The sequence below is a fragment of the Caloenas nicobarica genome, chromosome Z, assembly GCF_036013445.1.
Source record: "Caloenas nicobarica isolate bCalNic1 chromosome Z, bCalNic1.hap1, whole genome shotgun sequence".
Classification (NCBI taxonomy): Eukaryota; Metazoa; Chordata; class Aves; order Columbiformes; family Columbidae; genus Caloenas; species Caloenas nicobarica.
The window spans coordinates 85,523,792-85,542,515 of record NC_088284.1 but is presented as its reverse complement, the minus strand read 5'-3'; the positions used below and the strand labels follow the sequence as shown (position 1 = coordinate 85,542,515).

The following is an 18,724-nucleotide window of genomic DNA, read 5'->3' as shown; positions in this document are numbered from 1 at the left end:
AAAGTCCACAGGAAACAATGAAATAATGAAAATAATCTTAGTATTGCCACGTGAGGATGTAGCTTGGTTCAGTCCGAGCTGTACTGCTGGTGTAGCCCAATAAATATGGTTTTTGCTGTTGCTAATAAAATAACACAGTCTCTACATTGACCTGACTGTGCAGGATCTCTGGACTTGCCTGGGTTTACCTTGGGCTGATTTTAGTTTGTTTAGCTGTGACAGCAGTTGTTTAACAATCACTCCATTGGCTACCTAAATGATTTTTGGTTTAGCTCTGATTCATACTGATAACAAGCAGTTATTGAACTATCTGTGACTCCAGACTGAAGTGTGGTGTGGGAAAGGAGAATGCAGGATGACATGAAAATGAATGGAGGTCAAAGACTGTAAAAAAACCCCACAGTGTTCAAGCAGCGGCCCCAGCAGAAGTGCAACCTGGTCTTATCCACGTAAACCCAATTTTGGAGAACAGATGTGAACAACTGGGATTTTAAAAAGTGAGACGTATTAAAAAAATACATACATGTAAACATAAGGAAACCTCAGTAGTTAAAAGGAAGGAACCCCCGCTACTTGCGTTGAACTCTTCCCAACAAAAACCTTGGTACACTAATGGCTCATGTGGTGTTCCCCCCACCTTGCGAGTCTCCTTGACAAAGATTGGTGCTGTCAGCCAGAGAGCAGGGGAAGGAGGAGTGTAACACCAGAGGAACTGGTTAGGTGCTAGGACAGTGGTGGGGGTTTTGGGTTGTTTTTGTTTGTTTGTTTTTTAAAGCATTACTGAAGCTTTTTTTGCATTAATTTGGACTATGAGTGTTAGCATTATTGGAAGTGGGCTAACAATAAATTAGTATTTTTATTAGGCTGTTAAGATTTTAAGCAGACTGAGAATAAATTATGGGCCCTGCATATAAGGTGGTTTTGCCCATAACAAAATTTTAGGTTTGAAAAGCTAAGTGCACTATGTTGTGTATTATAAACACACTGTGAGGTTTTGGTTATGGGTTCATAATGCTTCTGTGTCAAGTTCAGTCTGAAAAGTTTTGTGAAAAAAATAGAAGCCTTTTTGCAACAACTGCATAATTTATCTGTACACGTTGACTGCTGTGTTGCAAGAAAATTAGGGGAGGAGATTGCAAGAACATCCTCAGGAATCATGGGAGTGAATAAAAGGACATGCAATTCAGAGTGCAGAAAATAGCAACGATGTGGCAGAGGACATCTTCAACTTCTAAAGCTTGAAAATGGCACTACTGAGCTGCACCGTGGTGTTTCTGCTGTGGGTGGGCTGTGCTGCACATGAAGGTAAGTTATTGAATGGAAATCTATGTATTCAACTGACGTAGCTGATGACAATCAGGAAAAATGAACTAAACAACAACAACAAAAAATCCAGCAACAACAACACACTATACTGTTTACTTCTTATATAATTCTTTTCAGAAGATTACTATAAGACTTACAATTTAGAACTATGCATGTTAAAATATTTGCTTTGTATTTTCTTGTGAGCTTGCTTCTTTGTCTTCTGCCTAAACTTCTCATAAAGAACCAAACTTATTACAAGCCATAACTAACCTAAAATGCGTTAATCCATATAAATGCCTTTGCATTTCAATTTAGCTACTAATATTCTAAACACATACTACATTTTTAAAAAATATTATACAACTCTCTAAAAATACAAGTACTTTATTTCAATAAGCTGTATGATACAAAAAACATGCTGCCTGAAGAAGGTCTTCACTGAATTATATACCTTTATTAAAATAACCGATTTTAAACTCCATGATTTATCCATTTAAATCTATTCATCATATTCAGATTCTTCTACCCCCTCTGCCTTTAAAAGTACTTACTTATATATACCTTATACTTTCAATTTAAAATGGTGGCACTAATTTTAGGAACCCAGGACAAACAGACTTATTTGCAGAATTAAAGAAAATCGAGAATCGTGACTGCATATGTAAAAATTTATTCCAGTATAATGCTGGAAAACAGAAACTACACTCTGAAAAATTCGGAAGTTTATTCATATTTTCAGTTAAAATATTTTTAGTTCAGTAACATTTTTCAATGTAAAAACTGTGAAAATAGTAAAGATGTTGAGAATTTCTTAGAGCAAGGAGATAGTGCTGTTTATTAGTACAGTATATTCTCAGATGGAGGGATGTAGGTCATCAGAATATCATCCAACTTATGTAGTTCTATTATTTGCAAGTGTCAGTACTGTCCTGTATCTATCAATTAACAATAACTTGTGGATGCTTTCTGCTGGAATGGCATGCAAACACCCACTTAGCTTTGATTTTGAAGAAATTGTTAGTTAGGCATAAATCAGGATAAGAAGAAAATGGCAGGGCGCAGTCAGATAACAAGAATCTGTGCACTGCTTCTGCAGGAACTGCCTGTGAAGACCCACCTCTCATTGACTTTGGAGAAATTATTAGCCAGAATAAATCGGGATATATGGAAAGAGACAGAGTGCAGTACATGTGCAACACTGGATACACTTTATCAGGATCAGAATGGGTAACATGCCATGAAAAAATCTGGGTACCTGGACCACCACAATGTTTGGGTAAGTGTAGCTTTTATTGCTAGCTGACTTTGTACTGGCAGACAATTCTGATCACTCTTAAAACAGGAGTTTCAGAATTTGGTTTACATTTGTTGTTTGATTACCAAGTCTGTAATGGATCAAAATTAATCCCTGGGTTCAATGCTTCTTAGCTTGTAGATCTCGGGCTTTAGAGCCCCAAAATCACTTACACTCAATCATGTTTTTTATTGTGAGAATTTTGGAGTTGTCTGGAAAGTTACCAGCACATAAACATTCTGTCTGTACTTACAAGAACTTGTGCAACAAGGGGCAGGTACTGACGGTGGTGTCAGCCTCTTTCTCCAGAGATTACATTTGCTAAGACATCCTTTCATGTAGTTTCCTAACTGTCCCTGGCAGATGGGAGAACTGCTGTGGTAAATTGCTCTGCTGTCTTCAGTTTCTTCAGTAGAGCTCTTTGTTAGGAATCTTATAATTTCATTTTTAATCCTAGGTAATGGAAACTCAACAGGGATGAAATGAGACTTACTCCTACTGATTTCATTAATTAATTATTACAAGGACTACAGTCTCCTGAAATCAGTACCTCTTGAGATCATCACTGCTGTTCGCAAAGTCTGTCAGTTCTTTTATACATGTGAATAAGAATATGCTTGAAAGTTGTGCTGTATCATTGATAAACTACTTAAAACTACACATCCTGAATTAATTGTGATAGAAATTAAACGTTTATGTTGTCTATATTTTACTTTCAAAAATCGCTGCTGAGTCATAACCAAGCTGATTTTGCACTGTCTTTGCTGAGGACATGCTTCACGTGCTAAAAGCCACCAAAGATTCATACTCTACCGTTCTTTTTTTTTCTTGTTTCCCCTAGCACCATGTATCATTACAAAACAGCAACTGGAAGTGAAAAATCTACTTCTCTCCAATGGACAAAGACACTCATTTTTGATTCAAAGTGGTCAGTGGAAGAAATTTATGTGCATGACAGGATTTAAACTCACAGCCTCTCCTATCAGGGAATGTTTTAATGGGCATATCAAACTTCCTTCATGTGTCATTGGTAAATATGCAGATACTTGAATAATTTTGATCTGTCAAGTAGACCTTATGTGTAATTTTGCAGTTGTTCATGTGCATGAACTGCATCCACCTGTACTGTTAGAGACTGTTTATTCAATGGGCAACTGGTTTTCCAACCACAAATATACTTGCTGATGGTAATCCTATTGGTGGATGAGGTTATTTCTCTCATTTTGCAAACAGAGATTGTATAGCATTGGATCGTCAGTATGTAAGCGTGAATCCTGGGAAGTTTATGGTAACAATCACTGTTAAATATTCAGTCCATCAAGTTTCTTAGATTATTCATATGTTATCTGATTGGGAAGCTTAGAAGACCTTTGAGAAGAGCAGTACATTTGTCAGGATGTGAGGTACATGTACGTTTTTTTCAGAATTTTAGCACTGCATTTTGCTGCTTTGAAACCACCCTTTATTATAATTTGAACAGCATAAAGTGGGATTAAACACATGTTCTTGTAGCATTTGCAGGATATAGTGAATTTTATTAAACAATGACAGTTCCACTGAGCTATATTTCATCCTAAATATAAAGTAAATCCAGCAAAGGAATCCAAGAGAACTCTTTGGTGTCCTGCGCTGTGGCCTAGAAAGCAAAGCCTTTAATATTTTCTGGCTTAATGAATGCAGTTTTTGGAAACTGCAAGATCTTAGTGGCTTTATTGGATTTGGCAGGGAGCTGGAGATTCTGAGAAGAGTCTAGCCTCAGTTTTCCAGGTAGTTTAATTTTTTTTTTCCTGTTGATGCTATGATTTAACTAATCGTCTACTGGCTATGAGAGCGCTATAGGTTTGCTGGGAATTACAAGGAATGAAATTATCTGAAAAATGGAAAATTTTAAATTTCGACTAGCCTAGCTGCTTATTTTAGATTGTCTCCTGCCTTATATACTGATCCTGAGATCCATCAAAATCCAAAGCAGAGACTTCAAATCGTTTCATGAACCAATTTGCTATGGATGCTGTGCTACACCGTACTCTACCTGGCATCCACAATCAGGTCATTGAAGAATTATCAAAAAGTTTTCAAACAGTTTCTAAATTAAAATATTTTCATGAAGTCATATTAAAAAGAAACTAACATAAACCAACAAATAAACAAAACCAAACAACCTAAATTTTATTCCCATAGGCTTTTATTCTCAGCAAGTAAAACCAAACAAAAATAGGTGGATTTTGTCTTTCTCAATTTCAGAGACTATCTGTGATGTGCCAGAAATTCCGCATGGGTATGTACATTCTCCAAAGGAGACTTACAAGGAATCTGAACAACTACAGTTTGCCTGTGATGAAGGATACAGATATGGTGAAAGAGCAGATGTACGATGTACTGAATCAGGATGGGATCCAACCCCCTATTGCACAGGTTAGCCTTGCCTAAGGTTATTTTGCACATTTTTTGTGTTTGGAAGTAATTTCAGAGATTAGTAATGACAAGAGTTAGTTTATTCACAACAAAAGAAATCCATCCACATCTGACTAATGTTTCATGAAGATCTGGAAGGATCACATGTTACAGGGACCAGACAACTGGATAAGAATTTTCCATGGAGATCAGCAGCAAAAGCAATTAATTCAGTCCTTTGTTACTTCAGTGTAGTTAAATAGGTCTACGAAGCAACAATTGCTCCGCTATGCTTCATAAATGAGACTGGCATGAAAAATACTTCGTGCAACATTAGTAGATGTTGTTATTTTCTATTTTTATATGATTCTGACTGAGTGGGCGGAATATAGAACACTCCAACACATAGGAAGGAAAAAGCTGAATCTTTTTACCTTCAACAAAATACTAGGAAAATATTTTAGCTAAGAAATGGAAAAATCAGATGCTAAAGAGAATATTTAAGCATGCAGGAAAAGCAACAACAACAAAAGTATGAATACTAGAGAAATTAAAACTACAGAAGGAATCTGAAGCTTTTCAAATGTTAATTTTCCTATGCCATTAAACCAACTTCTTAGAGAAGTGGTATGGTTTTTTGAGTCCTGTCATCTTCACATCAAGTCTCGATACCTTTTTAAGAACGTTTAACGTGGGCATAACTGGTCATTGGCTGTGCTGTATGTTGGAAGACTGGGTAAAGAAATATTTGTTTGATACCATAAGAATTGCAGCATTATTAATAAAACTGGGAAAATAGTCTTAGCTTGATGACCTACTTATGAATCACAAGCAGTTGTTTGAGGGGAGGAATAAGTTAATGCATCTTCAGGTCTTCCGTGTTCAGTAGATATGATGTGTCACCATAGCCAAGACTCTGCTGCTTGTAATCATAGGACTAACCATTCAGTAAAATAACACTCAGCAACTCACACTGTATGAACATTTCAGGCAAAGTCCGCTTGACCTATTGAACTGACCTCTGCGTTTTGTCTGAATGTGCTGATAAGTCTTACTGTAGTTTGAGCAGACTGAGCACCTGGTAGCTTACCATTATATCCATTATTGAAATTTCCAGACTACCAGTTCCGATCAACCATTTCCAACCAAAGAGGAACAATTCAAAAATGATCACTTTTTCATTGATGGAACTTCAGTAAGAAATTTTTAATGTACTGTGCGCCCTTTCAGAAATGACTGGAAATTACAAAAGTATCTTTCAAAGTATCTTTCAAATTAAAATCCTGACTTTAGTTTGTAAGCTGCCTTTCAATATCTCTTCTGAAATAGTAAGATAGTGTTGTAGGAAAAACAATCTGAAGTTGACATGGCCATTTTCAAAGGAGTTCAAGCAAATGTGGAGTAGTTGAAATTCAGGATAAGTAGTCCATAGATGACCATAAGTGTCTAAACTGAAAATGGCAATGGAATTGTAGTGCTTAGAAACCATAGGTTTCTAAGAGTGGGAGAGCAATGTAACCTTTTCTTTGCCCTAAGAAACATCTTTTTAACAATGTTATGCCGTTACGGTCAATATACCATGGAAATGAGAACTTATGCATTAAATATAAATGTATTCTTCAAATTTACATCCAATTTTTCTCTTTTTATTTAGAAATTGTATGCTCTCCTCCAAGAATTCTGTATGGGAACTTTACACCTCAAGGAGACAACTATGTAGTAGGTGATATAATCACAGTAGAGTGTAATCCTGGATATTATTTTAAAACAACGACTGGCAAAACCACAGCTGAATGCACCAAGAATGGCTGGGTGCCTGATCCAGGTTGTGTCGGTAAGTATCTCTCATGAATGAAGACACAACATGTAGGGTTGTTGGAAATATCTTAGTGAAAAAGAAGTCAAGAGAAAAACGTAAAAATCATGAGACTCGAGAGTTGCTTATTCATTGTGTTTCTTCGTAATGTAAAGCTTAATTTGATGGTTTAGAAAAATCATCTGTAAAAATAACAAATAAATCTCAATTTGCATTATGTTTATAAACACAAGTATTATCTATTACTGTATTTGCAAAAGTATGTGTTAAAAAGAGCTATAGTCAGCTCCCTGTCAGGAAGATTTGTGGTCCACCTGAGGAGTAGCATGCCAGTCAAGATAAGAGGGCATAGTGAGTGTTAAAATTTTCCAAACAAGGCAAAACGTAGGTAATGGTTGGAAAGCATTTTTCATCATCATTATCACAGCTTCAGATTTTTACTTGCAGTTGTATATTGGTATATGATGGACAATCAGTTTTATTCTACCTATTTGAGCCTGTCAAATAACAAACCAAGATATTCTTGATTGTTTATGAGTCCTTTATTGGCTTAAACTTTCCATAACTACAAAAATTGTTTTGCCCAGTAGTCACAGTATTAACAAAGAAATAAATACATACATTTGGTCTCATGAATCAGCCTTTGGATTCCAGTGAGAATACTGACTGGATTTCTGTTGGTTGCAATGGAAATGGAGGGAACCGTAGGAACTATAGGTAATGACCAAGACACCAGAAGCAGAGTGCAATTGTTCCTGCACTCCTTAGGATCAGCCAAGTGTGTGGTCCTGATTCTGTCAGGTTCAGAAAGCACTCAGGTGATGAAACAATCTGAATTAATTGTGTCCTGAACTTTTTGTCAAGCGTGTGTTGATACTGTTGGTGTTGAATTCTATTTCAAGAGAAACCATGTGACTACCCAGTTATTGAAAATGGCAGATTAAGTGACTCATTGGAGTACTACAGAAACTACTACTTTCCAATGAGGTTTGGGCAGCATGCTGATTACCGCTGCAACAATGGTTATTCAACCCCAAGCGGACGATCCTGGGTTCAAGTAGTCTGTTCTGAAAGGGGCTGGTCTCCAGAGCCAAAATGCCTCAGTAAGTACATGTCCACTATACTTGCAATTCTGTTATAATTATCAAAGTTCTGTGCAAGAGAAATTGTGCTGATGGAGCACGAGATGGAACAAAGAACAGCTTGTTAAAGTAGACCTGCTTTAGTTGACCCCTGGAACTGCACTCAGACTGTCATAATATCAGCAGAGCTTGAACTGTCAGCTGGTAAGTGACACTCTGGAGTGTGTAAGGCTGAAATGGTGCTTTTGGATTTTGGAGTTTCTATATGCCTAAAACTATCCGTGATATTAAGAAACACATAGGAAATGTTTATTTTCTCTAGCTTCTGGGTCATGTGCATACATCTACTTTCATCTGCACACACAGCCGCACACACACACACACAGAGTTTCCACTCTGTGTAAATACGTTCTTCCTTCCTTGGCTTGGGCACTTCATCTAGAGGTTCCCCTCTGAGATCCATCGCCTGGTCCCTTCGGATAACCTTTGGAGCTGAGAAGCTGGCACACACTCTTGCAATAGGTCAGATGTACTGACTTCAGGTTTAAAGTAGAAAACAGATTTAAAGCAGTGAGCTGAGGCCTCCTCTCCTAACACACATGTTCATCCACAGTGAAGTTCCTACCTACTGGTAGGGCTTGGCAAGTTCAAACAAGAGGTTGATCTTTCCCTGCTGCGCTCAGTGGAGTGATGCTCAGTGCAGGAAACGAGTGGAGTCTGGCTCAGAGGAGTTCCTTCTGGCATCTTCCTTGTGTCTGGACTCCTGGGATGCTGGAGAGCCAGCACACTTGGCCGCTGCTAAAATCTCAAGAGCTGGTTTGAGAGGCTGTACATTTGCACAGAGATATTAACATCTCCTGGAGGCAAATGCTGAAAATCACTCAGGGCAGACATCAACATTCTAGAGACAGAGCAGACGAACCAGAGCTGGTGTGACGCTAGATGCACTGAAGTTAGCCAGCCTTGCTTATGCACTCTAGGTAAGTGATATTGTTTACTAGACCACTTCTTAGCACTTTATGTAGTGACTTGCACTCCTGTTCATGCGATTCGTTAATCTAAGGGCAGTGAAACAAAACATGCTTTCATTCAGGTTTGAACACCAAGGTCTTTTTGGATGAGAAGGATACAGAAAGGTGCTAGGAGGCCCTTTTTTTAGTAACTGTCTTTCTAAGAATGAATTTTCCTCAGTTCTTGCTGTACTTATTACTGTAGTTAAATGTACTTACCTTCCTTCTTTAGAAAACTGTCGTATCGGACACCTGGAAAATGGTTACTTCTCACATAACATGAAGAACATTTACAAGGAAGGTGAAAGAGTTAAATATGTCTGCAATGGTGAATATTATACTGAACATGAAAATGGGGAAGTCACATGCACAAAGGATGACTGGTCACCTCCTCCAAGATGTATCCGTAAAAGTGAGTGTGCTTGTATTTTGTTGAGATTTATAGCTAAAAGCAGTACATCCATCATCACATCACCGACATGCATCACCACTGCTTAGTAACTCTAAGTCTGGGTGCTCTACAGCTGAAACACAAAGCTGTGATTCTCTCACCTGGCTGATGCAGCTCTCATGTCCCTGCGTGCTGCTGAGGTCAGTCGCTACACAAACGTGCAGAATGTAACTCTGTAAAACGTGCACACGTGGCTCATTGGGATCTCCTAGAATGTAAGCTCTGGTCTTCAGTAGTGAAATCTTCTTGTAGCATAGGTGTAATATAATAAATAGGGATCATTCCCCTGGTACAGCCTATCTGTTATTTCTTGTCTTCTTTCATCCTCTCTCTGTACCATGTGATCCCTGTTTCTCTTGCTTCCTTTCCAATTGGCGTCATACTGGACGAGGGGAGGAATGGGAAGGTTACCTCCTCTAACTCTGTTTTCAGCTTTTGTTCCTGACTTGCATCAAGCCTGACATTGCTAGAATGTCTCACAGGAACTTGAAATACTTTAGGTAATGATTTCATGTGGACAAAATAAATCATTCAACCTAACTTTTCTCAGACTGTAAAAATATTTTTTTAGGAAACAATCCCACTCTGACACAGACACCGACCACAGAATGCTTTGGACTGCCACCCACTGAGATTTTGATGTAGGAATGAGCAGGCAAAATAGAATTTTATGATTCGTAGTATTAGGCAATCGTGAACATTTCTGGTATAAACACACAAAAAATAATGTGAAATTTAAACTTTTGAAGCCGTTGCACAAATGTATCATTAACTCTGCTCCCAGTATTCCAACTACATCCTCTAGTGTTCCTCAAAGTCTTTTTTTGGTTGTATCTTTATTTACTTGACCCTCTAATGTGCAAATATTGCTATTTGTTGTAGTGTTAGTTTCTTAAATGAAGAAACTCCTTCACAGAATAGTTTATTAGGAAATAATTTAGCATACTATAGAAGTTTTCTTTCAGAATACGAGACCAGAACATCCAACCAATAAGACTGATTCCCATCTATTTAGGCTGGCTTAAACAACGTATTCCAAGTGATGTGAAATCAGTTACAGCATTGGTTCTGTCTGCATAACTGTTTCAGTGTGCAAGAAAGGGTCCTTTGATACGCACCTGCTTTAGTCCTGCACTGTGTGCGCTCTGAACGGTTTATCTTTGGTAGAACAGAGGTGGTACTTGCACACTGTGGTGATCTCTAGCATGCTCCTCCTTGCCAGATGGACAGAGGATCCTCTTTATGCATGCACCATGCAGTGCATGCCCAACATGAATTTCATTTCTAGTGAAGACCAGGTGTGGACACGCAGTTTTGGAAGCTTGCAGGATTGCTGCATATCAAACCTTTGTCCATCCCTGTTTGTGCTGCATGAGTTTGTAACTGTGAAATTTGGCTTTTCATGTCCCACTTGTCCCCCAGGCAAAGAGCTCAATGTGGAAACAAAAATTCATGTGCTCGTAAAAGCGTTCTAAGTCCTACGGCTGTTTCTTTTGTCCCCTTTCTTCTGTGTATTATAAGCATGTAGTTTAGCAGTGTTTTACTTGGAAAAAATTCTGTCTGTCTCTTTCAGAACAGTGCCAGAGTATCTATTTTGACAATGGTTATTTCACCTTGCAAAAGGAAACATTTCATTTACAGGAGAAGGTGACCTACAGTTGTCTTCCTGGCTTCGTAACTCCAGAAGGACAAGAAAGAGGAGTGATACAGTGTCAAGAGAATGGTTGGACTCCACCTCCAAAGTGCATCAGTGAGTAGCATAAAGGTTTCAGAGCTCCCTACCGTTGCTGGCGCAGACGTGATGTCCCGTGTACTCAGATTTTTGTCATCTAGATTGGTAGCTTTCTTATTAGGCAAAGGAAGACTAAAATAGAGGACTGATCCTCCAGAGATTAACCTTTCCGAGGCTCCAGGAAATAAAGTGAGAAAACAGAAAGGAAGTTAGTAAGGTGGGAAAATATCTACTGTCTTCTAGGTGAGTTTTGGTTTTGGAGCTCTAGCACAAAGTAGATGATAATCACTGACCTCTCCAGTGATTCCTACCTGATACAAGGTACATATTGGCCAAATATACTCCCCATTCTTCCTCCTTTCACACTTGTGAGGGAAGATTTATGAAAAAATACCTGTGAACCAAGGGATTCTGCCAAGAACTTTCTTTAAATGTGAACAAATTAGAGAAAATTGGGATTAATTGTTTGGAAAGATAGTATCGCTATGCATAAAAAGCACTATGCGTATGTCTGCCCTGGTGTTAAAAAGTACATTTGTGAAAAACACCAGAGCGCTTTTTCCTGAAAATGCCTCAATGTTGTTGTTGCCTTTTTCTTCTTAAACATTCCTTCCTCTCCTGAACAGGGGTATAGGATAGTAAAAGAAGAGACTTAATCTTCCATTGTTATGATACTGAGGCTCATAATAGCGACCAGCTTCAGCAGATATATATATATGTCTTGTCCTTTTGTTTCAGACTGCCTTTACCAAGGATTTTGCACTTTTTTTCTCTGACCTCCTTACAAATTACCATGGGAAACAGGAGTACAAACTGTTTGCTGTGACACTAATAATAATAATATGTAGTATAAGGAAAGGAATTAAATCTAAGGAAGAAATATTTATGCTAGATATTAGTTCTATACATGTTGCTGAAGAATAATGCAATAGATATAATATGAATATGCTACATATGATGTTCTACATTCATATTCTGGCAATGCAGAATTTTTAATGTTTCAAATATACTGAGTAGTTCAATAGACTAGCACACACTAAAGCGCCTACAGAAACCATGTGACTACCCAGTTATTGAAAATGGCAGATTAAGTAACTCATTGGAGTACTACAGAAACTACTACTCTCCAATGAGGTTTGGGCAGCATGCTGATTACCGCTGCAATGATGGTTATTCAACCCCAAGTGGACAATCCCCCTTCTGAAAGGTGCTGGTCTCCAGAGCCAAAATGCCTCAGTAAGTACATGTCCACTATACTTGCAATTCTGTTATAATTATCAAAGTTCTGTGCAAGAGAAATTGTGCTGATGGAGCATGAGATGGAACAAAGAACAGCTTGTTAAAGTAGACCTGCTTTAGTTGACCCCTGGAACTGCACTCAGACTGTCATAATATCAGCAGAGCTTGAACTGTCAGCTGGTAAGTGACACTCTGGAGTGTGTAAGGCTGAAATGGTGCTTTTGGATTTTGGAGTTTCTATATGCCTAAAACTATCCATGATATTAAGAAACACATAGGAAACGTTTATTTTCTCTAGCTTCTGGGTCATGTGCATACATCTACTTTCATCTGCACACACAGCCGCACACACACACAGAGTTTCCACTCTGTGTAAATACGTTCTTCCTTCCTTGGCTTGGGCACTTCATCTAGAGGTTCCCCTCTGAGATCCATCGCCTGGTCCCTTCGGATAACCTTTGGAGCTGAGAAGCTGGCACACACTCTTGCAATAGGTCAGATGTACTGACTTCAGGTTTAAAGTAGAAAACAGATTTAAAGCAGTGAGCTGAGGCCTCCTCTCCTAACACACATGTTCATCCACAGTGAAGTTCCTACCTACTGGTAGGGCTTGGCAAGTTCAAACAAGAGGTTGATCTTTCCCTGCTGCGCTCAGTGGAGTGATGCTCAGTGCAGGAAACGAGTGGAGTCTGGCTCAGAGGAGTTCCTTCTGGCATCTTCCTTGTGTCTGGACTCCTGGGATGCTGGAGAGCCAGCACACTTGGCTGCTGCTAAAATCTCAAGAGCTGGTTTGAGAGGCTGTACATTTGCACAGAGATATTAACATCTCCTGGAGGCAAATGCTGAAAATCACTCAGGGCAGACATCAACATTCTAGAGACAGAGCAGACAAACCAGAGCTGTTGTATGTGATGCTAGATGCACTGAAGTTAGCCGGCTTTGCTTATGCACTCTGGGTAAGTGATATTGTTTATTAGACTACTTGTTCGGTGTAATATAATAAATAGTGATCATTCCCCTGGTACAGCCTATCTGTTATTTCTTGTCTTCTTTCATCCTCTCTCTGTACCATGTGATCCCTGTTTCTCTTGCTTCCTTTCCAATTGGCGTCATACTGGACGAGGGGAGGAATGGGAAGGTTACCTCCTCTAACTCTGTTTTCAGCTTTTGTTCGTGACTTGCATCAAGCCTGACATTGCTAGAATGTCTCACAGGAGCTTTAAATATGGATGCTGGCTGCAAAGGAAGAGATAACTGGTAGGGTAACGTATATTATTTTCACATCACTAAAAATGTCAGTTGCTGACATTTATCTGGCTGGTGCTAGACTTAAGTATGTTTCTCATTCTGGATATGTGTTAGAAGGACCATCGGAGATTACCTGTTCTTTGGGAAACTGGACCACAGCTCCTACGTGCTTGGGTAATATCAAAACATACTTTTTTTGAAGTACATTTAGCAATGAATTTGAAAGGATTTTAAACTGGAAGTTGACTAATAAGAGCCAGGAACTCCATATTTTGCTGTGGAATCTTATCATCCCTTGGGGATGTCTTCAGAGCAATCCTGATTGCATGCAAGGTGGACTTTTTGAATGCAGTTTAGTTTTTAAATATTCCTTTGTATTCTTGCAGTGTTTGTTCAGTTTATATCTCTGCCAGGTAAGTCCTGGGCACATCCTCATAATTCAAGGATCTGTGTTCTACAGAGTCCACTAGTGTCTAGAAGTTGCTTTGGTGCTTTAGTGGTGGAAACCACTTCAATGTAGTAAGGGACACAAGCCTTTATTAACATTTCCTGGCACAGTTAGAAGCAGGATCTAGGTATCTGAGTGACTGAAGTCCATGTCTGTTTAGGGGAATTACTTATTTCATCTTCTGTACGCTACCTTTTACATAAAATCCACTGTCAGTGGATGACTATTCTGATGATGTAATAGAAAAAGCTCTCCAAAGCATCTCTTTGGTGGAAACAGTACATTCATTTTATGTGTATCACATTAGCACAAGCATCGACTTTCTGTATCTTTTCAAAACTGCCATGTGGAGGTATTCCAAAAGTTGCCAATGCTCAAATTGAAGGCAGAAACAAGGCAACTTATGAGCCTGGTGAAACAATTCGCTACCAGTGTGATGAAGGGTTCCTTCTTGTTGGTCCACCGGAAATTATTTGCAGAGAAGGAAATTGGACAGCACCGCCGTTCTGTGAAGGTATAGGTTTTACTTCCAAGTAGTCCATAATCCTTTCTAGTCTTTAGTGCTGTGAATTAAAATAATGTCAACACAGGCATGCAGATGAGTCAGGCCAATAGAGCCAACAGGTGATTTGTTTTGAACGGGCTCCTACAACACCTGTTTTTCTGGCTCCTGAGAAATAACAAGCAGGGAAGATGAACAAAGAAATAATTTCCCCTGTGGCCTGAAGTTGGTAGCTGAAACTTAGCTCACTGCTCAAATCAAGCAGAAACAGGTTTATGGGAATGGATGCTGGCTGCAAAGAAGGAGATAACTGGTAGGGTAACGTATCTTATTTTCACATCACTAAGAATGTCAGTTGCTGAAAGTTACCTTCACATAGTAAAAAAAACCCTCCACTCTCCAGCCCTTTGGCACACAATGCTGTATAGCACCTGTCTGCAGCTTTGGCTGATCTCTGCGACTCCTTTTCTCTTTTTAGTCACTCTAGGCAAAAATAATAGTGACTGGTGAAGAGTTGCAGAATAAAGATCTTCCTTTTCTCTCTCTAGAAAACTATCTGCATCAGGCAAACGATTTCTGCTCATCAGGCGTAATGGTGCTCTGAAATGCAATATTTTGTGATTGATATATTGCTGCACTACTGTTCTTAAATGCACCTCTCTTTTCAGATGTTACCTGTGGAGCTGCACCGGAAATTCCCAATGCTTATATTGCAAGCTCTCAACAGGAGAGGTATCCGCCTGGTGCCAGAGTGCAGTATGAATGTGAAAGCAATTTTCAAATGATGGATATAAATTATGTCACTTGTAGAAATGGACAATGGTCTCAAGCACCAACCTGCAGAGGTAGGAATCTCTGCTTTCATCTTGCCTATTAGCGTAGAGGGGACTGTTTGCCTAAATACTCTAAAGACTTTACCTATTTTAATTCTCTTTTCTTCATGTACCTGCAAACATGACCGCACAGTGTCTCTTTTCAGATGTGACGTGCCAACCTCCTCCAGAAATTGCTGGTGGTAAAATTGAAGGTATTAAAAAGTCAAGGTATTTGCCTGGAGAGAGTGCTCACTATCAGTGCTGGCGAGGCTTTCAGATGACGGGGTCTTCCAGGGTAACGTGTCAGAACGGGAACTGGACAGAGATGCCAAAATGCAAAGGTACAATTTCTCTTTCTCTTCATACAGTTGCCTGTCAGTGAGACTGTTGTGAAACTGAGTCGGTGGCATTTACTTCTCCAAATTTCAGTCTCATTACTGTGCACAAATACAAGGTATCTGGCACACTCAGGAAAAGGCATTTTCCCAGGTTTCTATTCAGATGCATTTACCAGCTGCATGACCCAGGTGGCTCCACTGGAGAGGGCCCCAGCTGGAAAACCACCCTGAGGCTGAGAACAGTTGCTGGGCTGGTGTAATTCTGAGACACAACCCTTGGACTTCTTAAAATCTGCTTTCTGTGCCTTCCTGATGAGAAAGAGAGAGAAATGTTGCTGTCTGTATTGGACAATCAAGCCCACAGCTTCCCTGCTAGTTGACATCCAGTTGATGTAGATGATGCATTGCTATATCGTATGTCGTGGAGTCAAATCAACTACTAAATGAACTGAGGGCAGAATTTGAAGTGTGAGCCAACACCTAAGTACTGCGTTGGTGCCTCCTAGGCTTTCATGAGCGTACTGAATAATGTCAGCTCTTTTCAGGTATTTGCTTTTCTCTCTGCTTTCCTCTGGGTCTCTCAGAGGAGTGCCAGCATACTGTCTGGTAGCATTTGTGGTCTGCCTTCTGTTGCAATTAAACTCTGGTGGCTTTCTCTCTGATTGTGAATCTTCTTCCAGGTGAAGGTGGGAAGTGCGGCCCACCTCCAGTTATTGAAAATGGAGACCTTCTTTCCTTCCCCATGCAAGAATATCCCCAAGGTACAACTCTGGAATACAAATGCCCAAGTCTCTATGTCCTGGAAGGATCTCAGTATATCACATGCGCTGATGGGCAGTGGACAAGCCCCCCGGTTTGCCTAGGTAGGTTGAAGCTGTGTGGCCAAAGGCTGCGTGACTACTCCTGTTTTCTGCTTCACAGATCCTGAGGGCATCGCTTGTGCAGCAGCATGTGTGCTGGGGCTGCGATGGTGGCCAGAAGGAATTTTGTCTTGAGGTTAGCTTGTGTAGTCCCTTCTGCTGCCTGCTGTCTCTCACCACCACGCTGGGTTCAGGAGGAGAGGAGCTTGGCAGAACCCGCCTGTGCGAGGCAATCACCACCACTGTGAGGGCTGCCGACTGCTCCCGAGCTGGGGACGCTGCTCCAGCCAGCAGGCTGTGAGCAGGGAGGGGGGTGTGAGTGCGTGGTGGTGCTGGGAAATCCTGGCGTGCATCTGTGACATGGCCAGGAGGAAACACGTTTAGAGAAGTGCTGGGCAGAGGCAAAGAAAGGATCCAAAAAAAGACATGGGGAAGTTCATTGGTGCCTGGTGATTTCCCCTACCCATGCTTTGAACTTGCCCTGTGTGACTGTCAGAATGAAAAGGCTTCTCCGTAGCTCTGCCAGGGGTCTCAGCTGTGGTCTTTTCTCCTTTTAGCTTGGGTGTGAATGTCTTTCCTGTTGTGGGTAACAGAGGCACAGAGCAAATAGCTGGAAACGTTTTGTGATGCAAAGAACTCGTGTAGGCTCTAGGGGAAAAAAAGTTACCTGTGGTGCATCTGTATGAAGTGGTGACACTCTTCTCTTGCCTTTTCCAAGTGGCCTGTACAATATCTGAAGAAGACATGAGCAGCAACAATATTGAGCTGAAATGGTTCAGAGGAAGAAAGCTGTATTCCACATCGGGGGACTTTATTGAATTGAAGTGTAGAAGAGGATACGTGAAGGACCCAGCATCTTCTCCCTTCAGAGTACAGTGCGTGGAGGGGACGTTAGAATATCCACGGTGCAAGCCAGGAAGTAAGTGCACTGCACTCCAGCCACAACTCAGCTGCTGTATTGTTGGTGAAGCCCAGGGGAAAGTCTTTAGCTTTCCTGGGGAAGGACCTGGGGAGGAGCTGGGTGCGGGAGCCTGAACTGGACATGCTGCTGGGAAGAGGGCTCTCAGGAGCTCTCAGCCGGTGCCAGCAGTTTCAGGGCATCTGCTGTCCCATGGGAGGTCAACAGGCAAATAATGACAGTTCTTTTTCCAGGGAACTGTGTATTGGATAAGAGGACTATGGAAGGGAACAATATTCAGCTACGGTCATCAAGGTCGTCGAGCACGTCCACCTATCGCTCTGGGGATTATATTGACTTTGAATGCAAACGGTGGTACCAGAAAGTTTCACGTGCTGAGTCATTACGAGCAGAGTGCCTGGATGGAGTGATTCAGTATCCCACATGTGAAGGTAAGCGCTCAGTGCTGAGGACACGAGGAGCTGTAAGAGGCAGCTTTGCTGAAACTGCCTGTCCTCTGCTCTGAGGAAGCACTGTGGTGTGCCAGGCTTAGTCTTCACACCTTTCTCCCTTTTTTCTCTTTATGCTGCAGCGATGTTTGGATAAATGGAAATGGCATGAAGGAGCCGAGCTGTGGAAATGGATGATCCCTCACACGACCTAGTGATCTGAGCTCAATTTTTGCTGGCATTTCCTGTTTCGCTGTGCTTTGTTTGCAGCTTAGCCAGTGCTCTGTCTTGGAATTGGGTATTTTTTTCTTTTCATGATTCAATGATTGTGTTTACATTTTATCCACACTTTATCCATGTTTGTAACGTATTTACATCTTATCCATGCAAATGGTTGTGCTTACATTTTATCCATTCTCCACTGATCTCACTGGTATTTTTTTAACAATTGCATCTTGAAATAGACTGGCCTCGCTGGCCTGCTGTGATGAGAATTAAACTCACCTGCTCAGAAAGTAGAATGTGTTTGGTCTTGTCTGCTCCTAGCTTCATTTCCATGTGTTTGCCTGGAAACTCCCCTGGGGTCATGGCAGAGGTGAGTGTCCTGACTGGCTGATCAGGATGAGCAAGTGTGTGGCATCTCCTTTAAAAGATTCAAGAAAGTATCTAGATCAGAGACCCAGTTCCTATGGGGGACTTGAGCCTCCCTGCCATTTGCTGGAAGGGCAAGATGTTGGGATGCAAGTAATTGGGATTTCTGGATGGAGGTGGGGATGACTTCTTGGTCCACATCCTGAATGGGCCAATCTGTGCTGCCCACAGCTTCATTTGCTGTTCACT

General features: G+C 40.6%; 1 protein-coding gene across 1 annotated transcript; it reads left to right on the top strand.

Moving 5' to 3' along the window:
• The first annotated feature begins 1,244 nt into the window (after positions 1–1,244).
• LOC136002141 (complement factor H-related protein 4-like) lies at positions 1,245–18,254 on the top strand. The gene is made up of 16 exons (XM_065656975.1): positions 1,245–1,305; positions 2,405–2,584; positions 3,444–3,530; positions 4,847–5,017; positions 6,651–6,830; positions 7,715–7,915; positions 9,137–9,316; positions 10,929–11,105; positions 13,626–13,751; positions 14,363–14,536; positions 15,193–15,369; positions 15,504–15,680; positions 16,358–16,540; positions 17,256–17,456; positions 17,690–17,887; positions 18,028–18,254. Exons 1-16 carry the CDS (start codon positions 1,245–1,247, stop codon positions 18,039–18,041), a joined length of 2,487 nt encoding a protein of 828 aa, XP_065513047.1. The 3' UTR covers positions 18,042–18,254.
• The last annotated feature ends 470 nt before the right edge of the window (positions 18,255–18,724 follow it).

What these genes read in the sequence shown, in the direction of transcription:
- LOC136002141 (XM_065656975.1), top strand. Translation starts at nt 1,245, where the DNA reads ATGGCACTACTGAGCTGCACCGTGGTGTTTCTGCTGTGGGTGGGCTGT. An exon ending in TCCAGAGCCAAAATGCCTCA is followed by an intron (nt 7,916 to 9,136) that starts GTAAGTACATGT and finishes TTCCTTCTTTAG; the next exon opens with AAAACTGTCGTATCGGACAC. An exon ending in TCCACGGTGCAAGCCAGGAA is followed by an intron (nt 17,457 to 17,689) that starts GTAAGTGCACTG and finishes TTCTTTTTCCAG; the next exon opens with GGAACTGTGTATTGGATAAG.